This window comes from Lupinus angustifolius, chromosome LG09, assembly GCF_001865875.1.
Source record: "Lupinus angustifolius cultivar Tanjil chromosome LG09, LupAngTanjil_v1.0, whole genome shotgun sequence".
Classification (NCBI taxonomy): domain Eukaryota; kingdom Viridiplantae; phylum Streptophyta; class Magnoliopsida; order Fabales; family Fabaceae; genus Lupinus; species Lupinus angustifolius.
In genome coordinates, this window is record NC_032017.1 from 11,126,720 (window position 1) to 11,144,268 (window position 17,549).

At 36.0% G+C, this 17,549-nt stretch overlaps 2 protein-coding genes across 5 annotated transcripts; both read left to right on the forward strand.

Moving 5' to 3' along the window:
• On the forward strand, positions 358-8,542 carry LOC109356569. Of its 3 annotated transcripts, none has more exons than XM_019599951.1 (11): positions 358-935; positions 986-1,117; positions 1,212-1,316; positions 1,625-1,827; positions 2,026-2,219; positions 2,694-2,802; positions 2,954-3,264; positions 5,144-5,545; positions 5,817-5,895; positions 5,977-7,545; positions 8,309-8,542. In XM_019599951.1, exons 2-11 carry the CDS (start codon positions 1,056-1,058, stop codon positions 8,392-8,394), a joined length of 3,120 nt encoding a protein of 1,039 aa, XP_019455496.1. In that variant the 5' UTR covers positions 358-935; positions 986-1,055; the 3' UTR covers positions 8,395-8,542. The 3 variants fall into 3 exon arrangements, with proteins under 3 accessions (XP_019455496.1, XP_019455498.1, XP_019455499.1); XM_019599953.1 differs by having other exon boundaries at positions 358-781; positions 868-1,117; XM_019599954.1 differs by having other exon boundaries at positions 358-757; positions 868-1,117.
• On the forward strand, positions 11,820-17,549 carry LOC109356570. Of its 2 annotated transcripts, none has more exons than XM_019599955.1 (9): positions 11,820-12,591; positions 12,687-12,791; positions 13,095-13,300; positions 13,499-13,692; positions 13,870-13,978; positions 14,128-14,801; positions 15,077-15,155; positions 15,241-16,806; positions 17,372-17,549. In XM_019599955.1, the coding sequence occupies exons 1-9, from the start codon at positions 12,530-12,532 to the stop codon at positions 17,461-17,463; spliced, it is 3,087 nt and encodes a 1,028-aa protein (XP_019455500.1). In that variant the 5' UTR covers positions 11,820-12,529; the 3' UTR covers positions 17,464-17,549. The 2 variants fall into 2 exon arrangements, with proteins under 2 accessions (XP_019455500.1, XP_019455501.1); XM_019599956.1 differs by having other exon boundaries at positions 11,821-12,591; positions 13,098-13,300.

Below are 17,549 nucleotides of genomic sequence, written 5' to 3' on the forward strand. Positions count from 1 at the left end.
TTGGTCCAGAATTGGTTGGAACAGGACTGCACTGTTCGTTGTTCTCATATACATAAGGAAGCTAACCAGGTGACAGACTTTATGACAAATATGACTCACTCTATGTAAATCAACACTCATGAGATAGATATTCCTCATCCTAATTGTAGAGACTTGTTTTTATTTGATTGTATGTGCATATTTTTGCCTAAAAAAAGTTGTTGTATAGCTTCTTTATAGTTTTCCCCTTCCAAAGCACCAAAAAAAGTCATAATGAATAAAAAGAAAATTTAGGGAAAATAGTTAGAGAATGAACCCGAAATTTTCCTCTACTCTAATTACATTACTCAAATGAATCAAACCCACTAAAATGAAACTATTCATTCCATCCCTTGTTGGAAGCACACAAGGAGCATGAGAGCGTTTGCCTCAATGACAGAACAAGCGCGTGAGGGATAATGTTCATCAGTATCGTTGAAACCTCCCTCTTAAAATCTCTTCTTGTTCTTCACTCCTCTTCTTCCAAATCCATCGTCGATCACAGCAAAATGAATCATTTTGATATTTGAATTTCTATTTTTCGCTCTTATCTTCGATCCACTTATCTCATCTTCATGAACCAAAACCCTAATTTTGTTTTCCATGAAGTATCTTTTAGCTTAGTCACAAAACCCCCAAGTTTTCATTCGTTTTTTGTCCAATTCCGGAGCTGAGTTATAAATTGAGTATTAAACCTTTATCTTTCGAGGCTTGGATTGTGATTTGCGGTAATATCGAAGTAGGAACTGAATTTGGGTTATTGGTATTAGTTATTTTTCAGTAAAATGGAATTTTGAACTTGTTTAGAATGATTGGCCTTGTTGATTGAAAATTTTGGTGTCTATGTAGGTTCTGGATCGTGGTAGTTTGAAATTTCTTGTTGCAGATTCGGGGGATTTACTAGTTTATTTTACTGGATTTGGTGTGGGAGATTCAGAACATTCACTAGAATATACATGTGCTCTTTTTAAGGTTGATACTTAGTGTAATTCATCAGCTTTAGTGACGGATCGAAATTCGTCGGTCAAACATACGAAATGAGCTTAGAAAATGAAGATCAAAATTTGTTGGATCAGCCAACTAATCATGAATTGCACAAGTAATTTTATAAATCTTTATATGTTTTATACCTTATAGTATTTTTCACCAAAATATGGTACATATTTGACAATTGTCTTTTGGTGGTGTTTTAGGAATAGGAAGTTAAAATTCTCATACTCAAGAGAATTCTTATTATCGTTGAGTGAATTGGATACCTGCAAAGAATTGCCCACTGGTTTTGATCGATCGCTTCTTAGGTAAAATATGCTATGTTCCATGTGGTATCATTTGTATCTTCTGTTCAAATAAAGAATGCAAGGGAAAGGTTTTAGTTGTGGTCCTCAACTGCAATGCGGCTGAGATATTGTAGTTTTGGCAGTCTATGCAACTGCATTTTCCCTAAATTGTTTGTAATTGGGGTAAATGCTGCATAACACAACCACAATTTAGAACCTTGCCGTATTTCACTTTCTCATCGTATTCCGTATTTTCCTCCTCAATTGCCACTTTTCCATTATGTCGTGCTTCGATTTTATTTCTTAAGCATGCCCTTTTTTGAAAACAGCGAATTTGAAGATGCTCTTGTAGATCGACATAGAAGTACTGGTGGTTTGTCAACAACTAGTTTTAGAAGAAATGAGTACAGTTCATCCCCTCCTGCCAGAGGGGATACAAATAGCTTTTTGCGAGGCACCCACGGAAAATGGGATACTCGTTCTTCTGGAAGGTCTGATAAATACAGTGACTCTCAGTCTGAGCGGGAATCAGGTGTTTAGGCTTGATTGATGAGATTGCTCATTTTCTTTATCCTAGAATAATCTATATCATGCTTTACGAATTTCAACCATTTGGATTCATATGGGATGATTCTCTATATCCATGTCATGTTGGTGAATGTTAAACTAGAAGTCACTCTTAAGTCAAGTGTTATGTTGATTGAGTTTCTTTCCTAATATCAAATTTCAGATTCTGGAAAACATTTTAGCAACCAGACTTCTAGGTCTTGGCAAGGTCCTGGGCATGATGGACTTCTAGGTAGCGGTTCTCTTCCAAGGCCCCCGGGATATGAACCTGGGCCGTCTGCTCCAAAGTTTCGAGCTAATGCCAATTACCAGCTAAATCGTGCTAATGATCCCTATCAGCGTTCAGGCCCTTATAAGGTTAGATCTAGAGTGTGCTTGTTCAATTTGTGTGGGGGGGGGGGATCACTTATAAGATAGTAAACATGTCTGGGTGAGATGTTTTAATAATCAGAATCTAATAGTTTACTTTCAGTAGATTTAGATTATAATTAGGTAGGGTAGACGAGAGATAACCAGGACAGAAAGCACAAAGTACAATAAAGTAGATTATATTACTTTTAACCAACACAAATAACTGCTAGATTACACCAAAATCTATAAAAAAGTAAATCACTTAAGTACACTATCTAAAATCACTTATTTTTAAGCTGAAACAAACAGACCCCTAGTGGTTTTATTTCAGACAGCTGTTTGTTGGCCAAATTGTAGTATTCACCACCTTCAACGAGACTCAGTTATGCTTTTTAATTGATATGGTGGAGCTTTTAAAAGGATTGAAATCATAAGTAACTTACATATCTTGTGCACTTTTTGATTTCTGATATTTTCCAGGCACCTCACTCGCGTAGGGATACTCATGACAATTATAATGATGAAACATTTGGTTCTTCAGCAGAGTGTGCAGATGAGGACAAGGCGGAAGAGGAAAGGAAAAGAAGAGGTAACTACTCCTTTCAACAAATATTGTGGTAGAGGCTGCTTTTTTCTCAGTTTTATGCCTTTCCCAAGTCCTGTTTACTTCTGTACTTAGATCCATGACTATGTTTATGCTTGACGAATTCAAATTAAATGGTTGTCAATTTTCTTGCCAGCTTCTTTCGAGTTGATGAGAAAGGAACAGCAGAAAGCTTTCCAAGAAAAGCAGAAGTTGAACCCACACAAGAATAAAGATATTTTTGACATTACTTCATTGCTAGACGACAATGATAAAAGACTAGGTAAGCGAAGCAATGAGTCAGTGGAGCCTCCTGTGGTTTTATCTGCTTTAAGCGACGATTCTGAGAAATCTTCTCTTGCGCACATTGCTTCCACATCAAGACCACTTGTACCCCCTGGTTTTGCAAGCACACTGTTGGAAAGAAACTTGGGGGTTAAAACATCCACTAAAAATTGTGCAATGGAGGTAGGTGGTTGATGGTTTTTAATCGTATCTTATTTCTGGCTGCTTTTTAGTTTAGTTTCTTTTAGATGATGGCCTTTTCATATGTTGAGCTCAAATACAAGTTATTTGAGCTATCATCAAATTAGCATGCAACTCAGTTTTATTTCTAAGTTGCGATTGTGGTTATAATCTTTTATTAATGTTGGATATTTCTTGCAAAGGTAATTTTAGTTGTTACCGGCTTACCGCACAGACATATGATAACAGGTGTATTTTCTTATTTGATTTCTGATGTTTTGAGATGGGAGTCATGGTGAAAATTTAATAGTCTGGCTCTCGATAAGTGCTCCGCGGGCATTAAACTGTTATTTTGGTATGCTTCTCTACATTTAATATTCTGGTTCTGGAGAGCTTTTGTTCCAAGTGGTGCTTTTAGAGTGAGGCTTTAAAATTATGTCAGTGCTGAAATCAAAGTAATGGCTGCATGCCAGTCTCCAATGCTGGGAGTTTTTTTACATTACAATAGAGGGTACAACAACAACCAAGCCTTTATCCCACAAGGTGGAGTCCGTTACATGGATCGAATGACGCCATATGCTTTATCATAAATCATGTTCACTAACAAAACATTGGTCTCTAAGTATTTCTTAATCATTTCGCTTATGATTTTTCTTAGTCTCTCTCTTTCGCTAGGAATTGGACTAGTCTCCATTTGATTTACCCTCCTTACGAGGGCTTCTACTAGTCTCTTCTACACATGTCCAAATGACCTAAGACGTCATTCTACCATCTTTTCTACAATATGAGCTACTCTAATTGTCTCTACATTCATTTCTAATCATATCTTGTCTAGGGTGTCCACTCACCCCATGCAACATTCTCATCTCTGTTACATATAGTCTATTATCGTGTTGGCATTTTATCGCCTAACATTCAGTCCCATATAATGTTGCAGGTCTTATAGTCGTGCAGTAAAACTTTCTCTTAAGCTTGAGTGATACCTTTTTATCATATATGACACTGAAGCATTCCACTATTTCATCCAACCCGCTTGAATCCTATGGTTCACATCTTTGTCAATTTCCACATTGTCTTGTATGATTGACCAAGAAACCCAATCTAGTGACTTGTGGTATGGTATAATCCCTAATTTTTATCTCTAGAGTAGGGTTTGTCCGCCTCTTAGTATTCTGGTCATTTGTTGACGTGCAGTGAGATTGAAATACTTTGTTGCATAGCGTTGTTTCTTATGGTTTAGTTGTATGTATTTGTTTTGTATGAGGATTTATTATCGTCTTTCTTTGTAACCTTCCATTTTTTCCTAATAATATTTCATTTTATTAGAAAAAAGATGTGTTGTATTATTGTCACTTGCAACATTATACAAGAGATAATGATGGGAGAGAGTCATATTTTTTAAATTACGCACTATTTAAATGTTTAATATCTAATTATCAAGTTCCAATGTCAAAATTTAAAGTTTGTAAAAGTGAAACGTTGTATTTACAATCTCTACTGTATTGTGATTGGGACTTCGCTTTTTCTTTGCTTAATGGATGCCAAAACATGATGTGCTGATTATGGTAGTATTGTGCTGCATTATTTCTTGCTTTCCGTACTCTTTTCTGCATTGTGATCAAAGGATCAGAAAATGAGAACTTGGTTTTAGATGAAAAGCCTACTTTCTTGGATTTTTAATAATTTAACTTTGAAAACCTTACAGTATTGCCAATTATTCAACATACCATGTGGACACCTGATGACCTCTACTTCTTTTGCTAGCTGGATTACTTTAACACTGATAATTGAATTGCACTCTAATATGTTTTTATCCTGAGATATATGCTGTTCTGCTGGTCTATCCTTTAATACATTCTTGAATCTTCGGGTGCTTACTTAGGTTGGGCAGTCCGAGCCTGTGATTACCAGTGGTAACCGTATAGTTTCTGAATATAATGAAGGGAATTTATCAACCAAGCAAGCAGATGATGATCAACTGCATCATCGAAGTAAAAGTTTAAATTTTCCGATTAAGAATGAGAAAGGGAATATATCCAATATATCATCAGCCGTGGATATTCTAGATATTAGCATTGAAAACAGTGATCAATTGAGGAAGCGGTCTACTCTTTCAGAAACCTTAGAAACATCACACGCCAGTGAATTTATTCAACCTAATGCTGCAGTAAAAAGGACAGAGGCCATAGGAGCCTTCAATCAGGATGATTCTCACTCTATACTAAACAAGCTTTTTGTCAATGCTCTATCATTAAAAAGTGGCAACACAGGTGTTGTTGTTGAGGTAATTGTGGAAAAAAATAGAATTTACTATCAGTAATGTCTAAAAATTCAGTACGTGTGTGTAATGTATCAATAAAATAAGTAAGGTATTGATTGGTTTAATGGTCTTTAAATTTTCTCCAAGTCTCCATAGATAATTCATTTATGCATGAGTAAAGGTTAGTCTTTTTTACTTCTTTGGACATAACACTATTTGGAATGGTTTTTATTTCCAGCTTCTGTTCTATATTGTTACCATTTATTTCACTATGTATGCTCTTGCTTTATTGCAGCATAATGATAAAGCAGACGAGACATGGAATCCACATGCCTTCCAATCTTCCAAATTTGCTCATTGGTTTGTTGAAGAAGGTACCTAAAAGGATGCTTTAGCGCCTAATGTTTGCATGCTCTTCAAGTTTTACTCTGACTTAATATATGTCCTTGCTGCAGAGAAGAATCCATTGGACGACTTCACACATAGGCCAAATGACTTGCTCTCTCTGATTGTTGGTGGTGAAAAAGGTGGGTTGCAGGTTTCTGATATGGAGAAAACCCAGCATATTGCACTTGCTTCTCCTTTCCAAAATGCAGAGCCTGCATATGAGCATTTGACATCAAATGTAGTACATACACCTATTGATAGATCTGAGCAATTGTACAAGAGTGATAAAGCGGAGCTTGCACCGACAGTTCTTACATGTGAAGATCTAGAACAATCTATTCTGTCACAAGTTAATGAAAATGGTGTATCCCTTGAGCAACCCATGCAGGATAAAGATTCTTCCGCAAAGACTTTGCAGTCAAATTCAAATAGTGATAATCATGCATCTCAACACCTCCTTTCTTTGTTACATAAAGGAACCTGCCATAAAAATATAGAACAATTTTCTATTGTAGATGTAGATTCTTCTGACAAGGTATGCAACACTCAAGGGGCCGCAACTGCAAGCATACACGATGATCCAGTAGATGCAAACGCAGATTTTTCCAATTCGTCAAAACAATTGACTCTTGAAACACTTTTTGGCACAGCTTTTATGAAGGAGCTGCAAACAGTTGGAGAACCCCTTTCTGTTCAAAGGAGTTCAGTTGAATCTGAAGGATCTGATGTTTCAGACTCAATTATGTCTCTTTTCCCAGCCTCAGACATTGGCCTCTCTCATGCCGGTGGACATGCACTTAACAGACATGGAAGTGGTATCTTGCCATCAGAAAAAACTCATCCACCCCAACCAAATAGATTTGGAGAGCAGTGGTTAGAATATGGCGACCCTCAGGGAGATGTTAATTCATTGCATCTTAAAAGTAAATTCTCCAAGGCTAGTGGCTTCGATGGGCGTAATGATATTCACTTTCCTGAAGAAGATAGCTTCATTGCTGTTGGTGATCCTCTTCAAAACTTTTTATCTGCTGGCAATTCAGCTAAATCTGGTTTGTCCTACGACATAGCAGTTGATAATATTGGAAAACTTGCAGCCCTGAACCCTGCGTTGAGAGTAGAGCAACCTATTATGGGAAATCAAGGTTTACCACACTCTCGTGGTCCATATGATATGAGGGAATCAGGTATTCCATATCAGAATCTTAATGTCCAACGATCCTCTCGTCTCCAGCCCCCCCAGTTAAACCAGATGGGTCCAATGTTCAATCAACTGGATTCTAATCCTCCTCACATTAGTCCTTACATTAAACTGATGACTTCTGAGGGCATGGTTCATCGTGAATCTCCATCAAATCATCAGTTTCCTGGAAATATGCATCTTCCACCTTTCGATCAACCAAGTAATGCTATAAATGGCTTTGGTCCTCCTGCTCATCATTCTATATTACAACAGATGCATATGCAAGGGAATCATCCTCCACCAAATTTACTCAGTGGATTCCCAGGGCGTGTACCTTTGCCAGCTCATCCCAGCAATCCGATGACTGGTTTCATACAGGAACCGAACCAAATGCAAGGCTTCCCGTTTAATGGTCACCGACAGCCTCCTTTTGGTGGCCCTGGAATGCCACTCCAAGGTAAAGCAATATTTGATGTTTTTATTTATTGATTATTGTAGCCAACTTTAATGTAAAATATACTTCTACCCCTTAAGTTATTTTGATAGTAATGAATTAGCAATAGTTTTCCGATGACCTTTGGTAAAAAAAAGTCACAGAATGGTGTTACGCAAATAAACTTTCTATGACTAAAGTTTGTTGCACATGGTCCCAAACACCACAGATTTAGATCTATTTCATTTCCTGTGCAATTCATTTTTACAATTTTGATGGTTGTATTTGATGCTTATTGCGTTGATCGGTCATAATTCGATAGACCGTAGCATTCTATGTTTGTGCCAAAATGGTTGTTGTTACTATTCTAGCTGAAGATTGCCTGGCTTATGAATGCATAGTTATTTGCAAATCATCCTGCTCCACTTTATTTATATAATCATATTATCGGTTGGTGAATTTCTGACTTAACTTATTTCATCGCTCTTGATAATAAAGGGTTTATCCAATTAAGTTCAATTGCTTTTCTTGGTTTACATACTTACACATACATCTGCACTTGCACATATAAACTGACCCAGCATGTGTGTGTTAGTCTCTGTGATTGATGTGCTCATCTTAACATAATTGTTTCTACCTTTGAGGAACAATTGCAATCTTTGTAATTTAGTAAAACTATTTGGAAGATGTCATAACATTGCAAAAACAATTCAATTTTTATATTCATTTTCCCACACTTGTTCTATTTTCAATTCCTGATTTATAATTTTTTTGGCTATTTTGTTAGCATCTGATGTTGCGGGCGGAAGAAATCATCCAGAAATACTTCAGAGGCTTTTTGAGATGGAACACAGGTCAAGAGATGGATTTTAGGTATAGACAGTGTGTCATTGTTGTTGGTGTATAGTACATTGTACTCATGAACTGTTGTACTGTTCTGCAACTCCTGCATGAAAGATCGTTCGAATGTCATCCTTTTGCGTTCCCTTATATAACTATCGAAATCTTTAGTTTTTATTTAGTCTCATTCCAGTTTGCCGCTCAGTGATCCCGGGATACAGGTTTCGAACAAAGATTAACAATGTATGCAGGAGGAAATTGATCTGAAGTTGGGGATAATGGACTTAGTGATTGAAGCTGAAAGGAAACTTGATATGGAGAAATATGTTGCAAGGGACAGGTGATGTTGTCCCCTTTATGAGTATGTTGTAAAGGATGTGTGATCATGGAACTCACCATATGCATGGAAGTCAAAAGGGAGCACATCTTCTCTCGCAAAAAGTCTCCAAAAGTGTATCACTCCATATGTCACTTATGTGATTGGTTAGGAAAACTCTTAATTATTACACTTTAAACTTATATTATTTTTTCAATCAACCACAGGAAATGACACATGGAGTAATACCTTTTTGGGACAGCAGATGTGGTCCCGAAGTTAAGGGAGCATATCTTTTATCCCAAAAAGTGTATCACTCCATGTGTCACTTTATGTGATTGATTAGAAAATCACTTAATTATTACACTTTTAACTTACATATTATTTCTCAATCAATTACAAGAAATGACACATTGAATGATATATTTTTTGGGACACCATATGTGGTCCTGAAGTCAAAGGAACATATCTTTTGTCCCAAAAGTGTACAATTTCATGTCACTTTATGTCATTGGTTAGAAAAACACTTAATATTATACTTTTAACTTAAATATTATTTTTTTAACCCATCACAAGAAATGGCATATGGAGTGGTATATTTTTTGGAATAACATGTGTGGTACTGAAGTCAAGAGAATGATGCATATCATCTGTTTCAAAAAGTGTATTACTCCATGTGTCACTTTATGTGATTCGTTAGAAAAACATTTAATTATTACATTTTTAACTTAAAATATTTTTTTTTAACCAATTACATGTAATGGCACATGGAGTGGTAAACTTTTGGGGATAAAAGATGGATTCCCTTGACTTCGGGATCACAACTACTGTCCTAAAAAGTGTACTACTTCATGTGTCACTTTATGTGATTGGTTAGGAAAACACTTAATTATTACACTTTTAACTTAAATATTATTATTTTCAACCAATCATGTGAAATGACACAGAAGTAATACACTTTTTAGGATAATAGATGTGGTGTCGAAGTCAAGGGAGCACATCTTTTGTCCCAAAAAGTGTACCACTCCATGTGTCATTTTATGTGATTGGTTAGAAAAACACTTAATATTATACTTTTAACTTAAATGTTATTTTTTCAACTAACCACATGAAGTGGTAAACAACGAATGTGGTCCTGAAGTCAAATGAGCACATCTTATGTCCCAAAAAATGTATCACTTCATATGTCATTTTATGTGATTGGATAGAAAAACACTTAATTATTACACTTAAATATTATTTTTTCAACGAATCATGAAAAATAACATATGGAGTGATACACTTTTTGGGACAACAAATGTGCTATTGAAGTCAAGAAAACATATTTTTTATATCAAAAAGTGTATCATTCCATGTGTCAAGCATGATGCATGTTAACCATGATTCATTTGGCCAAGCATGATTTAAATGGTTATTATATTTTGTAGGGTTTTGCTCATGGGTACATGTTCTATTTTCATATATTGATTCAATCAAAACGTTTTTAAGAAAAAATTCCGTAAACCATGATGTCAGAAAGAATGTGTTTTTTGCTTGAAGAAGGTTGTAATATCTTGACGGCATGATGTAAGTCCTTTGATGTTGATTGCGACGATAACATGGTTGGATTACTCACTTTTTTTAGTAAAAGTATTCTCACCCTATAGTACTTTGTTGAATGCATAAAAGTATCATTCTTGATATATCTTAAATTGTATTGGTTAAAATCGATGAACCATAATTTCTTGCATTATTTTGGCAATTTATTGGATGGTATGTTTTGATGACAATTGACTTGAAAATATGAATTTTGGTGTCTTGATTATGATGAAATAGTTTCTTTCCTATTATGGAAAACAATTTTTTTATTGTTATTTTACTAGTTTGTCGTTACACGGTTAATGACCTTGTTTTAAAAATACAAAGAATTTTGTGTAATAGGATTATGCCCATAATTTTTCTTAGGGGTGAGAGTAGGATTGGTTAACTTGTCTTTCACTTGTCCCTAAATGTTGATCGGGTTAATTTTGAATCCGAACCCGTCCTTAATTAGGATGGGACGCGTGAGAGACGACTCCAAAATAAGACGGGTCCAGGTTGGAAAAGGACTAAATGATAAATGTAGATTTTTTTCTCAAATTTTTAAAGCATGTATAATCAAAATTATCATAATCTTTATATAAACTTAACTAAAATCTGTATCTCTCATACATCAGTATATAAATTACAAACTGTAAATTGCATCATTCAAACTAAAAACTATCACAATTTTTTTTATATACAATTGTAATATGTACCTTACTCATATTGCAACATAATCAATTTGATATGATTTGTATTCCATAATACAATATCTGATTTATTATTTTTTGAATTTCTAAAGATTTATTTCTTATCAAGGTGATTCATTCTAGGAAGTGTTATCTTTATAGTGCAAACAAATCAATTGTTGCACTCACCATGCAATGACTAAGAAACCAAAATTAAACCTAGACGACCAGAAATATGTAGATAAAAGGGATTGGATTATCAGAAGATTGAGTAATAACGATGGATGGCTTAATAAAAAGGAAACAAAAAAACAAGAATATGAAACAAACTGTTTTAAGAGAAAGGGAAAATTATTTTGGTAACATATTAGGACTAATAAATATAGAAATAGTGGAATTGAATTGAACAACAAAATGGTTTTATGCCCATAGATATTATTGTCTATCTAGTTCAACTATTAATATAATTAATGTCACACTTAACCATAATAAAAATGATAAAAATGATTGTATAGTCTTATATATCACTCATGCTTATCACATTTATTAATCACATTAGTTTTATCTCTATACATCGTTATTGTCATCTTTATCCTTAAGTTGTATGTTTGTCTACCGAAATCATTGCTAGACTATTTCTAGACTCTCATTCATACCTCCAAATTTTTGCCTTATCAAACATTTCAAACCAAACCTCAATACTCAAAAACCACGAATATAGTGTTGAATGTATCATATTAAGAATATAGATGACCTCTATAAATATCATAAATACTTCCAACATTGTTTGACCATTCATTCGATGTAAGAGTTTGTTTACTATAAAAAAAAGTGCCATAATAACATGAGCAATTTCTAAGATAAAAAAAAGTTTTGAATTGAAATCTTACACTGAAATTAAGAATAATCCCTTAAATCAAACGTAAACAAAATTGAATCAGAACCTTGCTAAGATGCAAGTTTTTTCATTTCATCCATTTTAGCATGCTTGAAGCATGAGAGAGCGTTTACCTCACGAATAATACAAACGCGCGTGAAGTAATTTCACTTGTATCGTTGAAACCTCTCTTCAAATCTCTTCTGGTTTTTCAATTCTCTCCCTCTATCCCCCATCAATCACAGTAAAATTCTCCCAAACATTGATCATTTTGATTATTGAATTTCTCTTTCTTTCTCTAATCTTCGATCCATTTATCTCACCTGCATGACCCACAAACCCTAATTTCGAATTCCATGGATACCTTTTAGGTTAAGCACAAAACCCCGAATTAGGAATGGATTCTGATTTGCGGTAACATTGAATTAGGAATGGAATTTTGGTTATTTTTCATCAAAAAATCATTTTGAGCTTGATTAGAATGATGGGTCTTGTTGATTGAAAATTCTGTTAGTTTGAGAATTTCATTGGGTGGTATATATAGGTTCTGGAATTTGGTAGTTTGAAATTTTTTTGTTTCAGATTCTGTGGATTTTACTGGTTATGGTGTTGGGGGTTGGATATCATTCACTAGAATATAGTTTTATTAACTTAAGCTTCTTAAGGTTTATATTTAGCATTATTCATCAGCTTTAGTAATCGAAATTCGTCGGTCAAGCATACAAAATGAGCTTAGAAAATAAAGATGAAAACTTGTTGGATCAGCCAACTAATCATGAATTGAAGAAGTAACCTTTTTTATCTCTATCTGTTTTACCTTATCTTTAATGCTTTTGACCAAATATGATACATATTTGACAATTATCTTGTGCTGGTGATTTAGGAATAGGAAGTTAAAATTCTCACACACAAGAGAGTTTTTGTTATCGTTCAGTGAGTTGGATATCTGCAAAGAATTGCCCAGTGATTTTGATCGATCACTTCTAAGGTGAAATATACTATGTGCTTTTCTCTTGATATATATAATGCAGGGAAGGGTTCTAAGTTGTGGTCCACACCTGCAATTGAGCCACAATATTGTGGTTATGGCAGTCTCTGCAATTGCATCGGCCACATTTTCTGCACTTATCCGATTTGGGTAGGCACAACATAATCACAGCCACAACTTAGAACCATGCTGCATTTTATGTACTCATTGTCTCCCATCTTTTTCCACAATTGCCACTCTTCCATTATTATGTTGTGCTTTGCTTTCTTTTTCTTAAACATGTGGCATGTCCTCTTTCAAAAGCAGTGAATTTGAAGATGCTCTCGTGGATCGACATAGAAGTACTGGTGGTTTGTTAACGCATAGTTTCAGACGAAATGAGTACAGCTCATCCCCTCCCACCAGAGGGGACACGAGTAGCTCTTTGCGGGGGACCCATGGAAAATGGGATACTCGTTCTTCTGGACGGTCTGATAAAGACACTGACTCTCAGTCTGAACGAGAATCAGGTGTTTAGACTTGATCAATGAGATCACCCATTTGCTTTTTCGTATAAGAATCCATAATTTGCTCTATGAATTATGACCATTTGGACTGATATGGGATGATTCACTTTCTCTATGTCATGTTGATAAATGTTAAACTAGAAGATACTCTTAAGTCAAGTGCTATATTGGTTGAGTTTTGTTGTTAATATCAAATTGCAGATTCTGGAAAACATTTGAGCAACCAGTCTCGTAGGACTTGGCAAGTTCCTGAGCATGATGGACTTCTAGGTAGTGGCTCTTTTCCAAGGCCCTCTGGATATGCACCTGGGCTGTCTGCTCCGAAGTTAAGAGCTAATGGCAATAACCAGCAAAAAAATGCTAATGAACCCTATCAGCGTTCAGGCCCTTATAAGGTTAGATATAGTTGTTTTATCTCAGATAGATGTATGTTGGCTAATTTGTAGTATTCACCACCTTCAAAGAGTCTCAAGAATGATTTTTAATTGCTATGACGAATCTATGGAAAGGATTGAAATCATAAGTAACTCAAAATATGTCTTGTGATTTTTATGGTTTCTGATATTTTCCAGGCACCTCACTCGCGTAGGGATACTCACGACAATTATAATGATGAAACATTTGGTTCTTCAGCAGAGTGTGCAGATGAGGACAGGGCGGAAGAGGAAAAGAAAAGAAGAGGTAACTACTCCTTTCAAATAGATGTGGTAGAGGCTGTTTTTCTCTCGGTTTTATGGCTTTACCAAATCCTGTTTATTTCTGTACTTAGATTCATGGTTAAATTTATGCTTGATAAATTCAAATCAAATGGTTGACAATTTTCTTGCCAGCTTCTTTCGAGTTGATGAGAAAGGAACAGCAGAAAGCTTTCCATGAAAAGCAGAAGTTGAACCCAGACAAGAATAAACATGTTTTTGACATTACTTCATTGCTAGACAACAATGATAAGAGACTAGTTAAGCGAAGCAATGAGTCAGCGGAGTCTCCTGTGGTTTTATCTGTTTTAAGTGATGATTCTGAGAAATCTTCTCTTGCACACATTGCTTCAACATCAAGACCACTTATACCCCCTGGTTTTGCAAGCACGCTATTGGAAAGAAACACGGGGGTTAAAACATCAACTAACACTGGAGGTAATCCTATATTTTCGGAAAATAATGAAGGGAAATTATCAACCAATCAAGCACATGATGGTCAAATGCATCATCAAATTACAAGTTTAAATGTCCCAATTACTAACGAGAAAGAGAATATCTTGAATATATCATCGGTGGTGGATATTCAAGATATTAACATTGGAAATGGTGATCAATTGAGGAAGCGATCTGCTCTTTCAGAAACCTTGGAAGCATCAGACACCAGTGAATTTATTCAACTTAATGCTGAACTAAAAGGGACAGAGGCCATAGGAGTCTCCAGTCAGGATGATTCTCACTCTATATTAAACAAGCTTTTTGACAATGCTCTATCAGTTAAAAGTGGCAGCACAAGAGGTGTTGTTGAGGTAATTGTAGAAATAGCTAGAATTTCATATCAGTAGTGTCTAGAAATTAAGATGTGTGTGTCATGTTTCAGTTAAATAATTGAGGTATTGGTTGGTCTTTGGATTTTCTCCAAGCCTCCATAGATAATTCATTTATGCATGAGTAAAGATTAGGTTTTTTTTACTTTGGTTATTGTACTTAGATATATTGTGACCTGGATAAGTTTTTTATTTCCAGCTTCTGTTCTATATTGTTACTATTTATTTGACTATTTGTGCTCTTGCTTTGATTGCAGCCTGTTGATAAAGCAGATGAGAGATGGAGTCCACATGCCTTCCAATCTTCTAAGTTTGCCCATTGGTTTGTTGAAGACGGTACGTAAAAAGATACTTCAGTGGTTAATATGATTGTAGGCTCTTCAAGTTATATACTCTGACTTATTTTATGTCCTTTTGGCAGAGAAGAAACCATTGGATGACTTCACACATGGGCCAAATGACTTGCTCTCGCTGATTGTTGCTGGTGAAAAAGGTAGGTTGCAGTTTTCTGATCTTGAGAAAACCCGGAATGTTGCACCTGCTTCTCCTTTCCAAAGTGTTGAACCTGCATATGAGCATTTGACATCAAATGTAGCACATACCGCTACTGATAACTCTGAGGAATTGTACAAGAGTGATAAACCCGAGCTTGTACCGGCAGTTCTTACATGTGAAGATCTTGAACAATCAATTCTGTCACAAATTAATGAAATTAGTTTATCCCTTCCGGACAAAGATTCCTACGCGAATACTGAGCAGTCAAACTCAAATAGTGATAATCATGCATCCCAACAACTCCTTTCTATGTTACAGAAAGGAACCTGCCATAAAGATATTGAACAATCTTCTATTCTAGATGTTGATTTTGGTTACAAGGTATGCAACACTGACAGAGCCGCTACTGCAAACATACATGATGATCCAGTAGAGGCAAATGCAGATGTTTCAAATTCATCGAAGCAGTTGACTCTAGAAACACTTTTTGGAACAGCTTTTATGAAGGAGCTGCAATCAGTTGGAGCACCCCTTTCTGTTCGAAGGGATTCAGTTGAATCAGCAGGACCTGATGTTTCAGACTCAATTCCGTCTCTTTTCCCAGCCTCAGAGAATGGGCTCCCTCATGCAAGCGAACATGGACTGAACAGACATGGAAGCGGTATCCTGCCATTAGAAAGAACTCATCAACCCAATCCAAATAGATTTGAAGAGCCATGGTTAGGTTATGGTGACCCTCAGGGAGAGGATAATTCATTGCAACGTCAAAGTAAATTCGTCAAGGCTAGTGGTTTCAATGGGCCTAATGATATTTGCTTTCCTGAAGAAGATAGCTTGAGCGCAGTTGGTGATCCTCTCCAAAACTTTTTGGCTAATGCCAATTCAGCTAAAATGGATTTGTCCCAAGACATACCAGTTGACTTTACTCGAAAACTGGTGACCCTGAACCCTGAATTCAGAGTCGAACAACCTATCATGGGAAATCTAGAAGGTCTAGCATATCCTCATGGTCCTTATGATACGAGGGAGCCAAGTATTCCATATCAGAATCTTAACGTCCAACGATTCTCTCGTCTCCAGCCCCCTCAGTTGAACCACATGGGTCCAATGTTCAATCAACTGGATTCTCAATCTCATCCTCCTCATGTTAGCCCGTTAATGAAACTCATGACTCCTGAAGGCATGGTTCATCATGAATCTCCACCCAATCATCAATTTCCTGGAAATATGCATCCTCCTCATTTTGATCAACCAAGTAATGCTCGAACTGGGTTTGATCCTCCTGCTCAACATTCTATGTTACAACGGATGCATATGCAAGGGAATCTTCCTCCCCCACAATTATTTAGAGGATTCCCGGGGGGTGTGCCTCCTCCAGATCATCCCAGCAATCCAATGACTGGTTTTGTACAGGAACCAAACCCAATGCAAGGCTTCCCATTTAGTGGTCACCGGCAGTCTCCTTTCGGTAGACCTGGAATGCCACTCCAAGGTAAAACAATATTTTATGTCGTTTTTTGTAGCTAACTTAAATGTGCAACATATTGCTGCATCTTCAGTTATTTGGATGGGAATGAACTAGGGAGAGATATCCAATGACCTTAGATGATAATTGACACATGATAGTTTTATGTGAATAGACTATCTAGAGCTAAAGCTTGTTGCACATGGTCTCAAAATTATAGGTTTAGATCTGTTTCTTTTCTTATGCTAATCGTTTTTGGATGCTATGAAAGTTCATAATGTTGATGGTTGTGATTGATGCTTATAGGATTGATATTTTGTAATTTGGTAGACCACAAAAATCTATTTGAACAAAAACGTTGTTTTACTTTTCTAGCCAAAGATTGCATGGCTTATGAGTGCATCGTTATTCGTTATCGTTAGATATTTTCAAATCATGCTGGCCCTAGGTAGTCAACCGCGGATGGTTTATCCAAGCAAGTACACTCACTGTTCCACCAGAAATGCGTGCACTACAACTCAATTTTCATCTTCATTTTTTCCTTCTTTGTTTATTATCTATTCCTGATTTATACTTTTTGGCTATTTTTTAGCATCTGATGTTGCCAGTGGAAGACATCATCCAGAAACACTTCAGAGGCTTTTTGAGATGGAACTCAGGTTAAGAGCTAGACCTGGGTTTTAGGTATAGACACTGTCATCCTTGTTAATCATGAACTGTTGTACTTGTCCGCAGCTCCTGCATGAAAGATGGTTTTTCTGTTGTCCTTT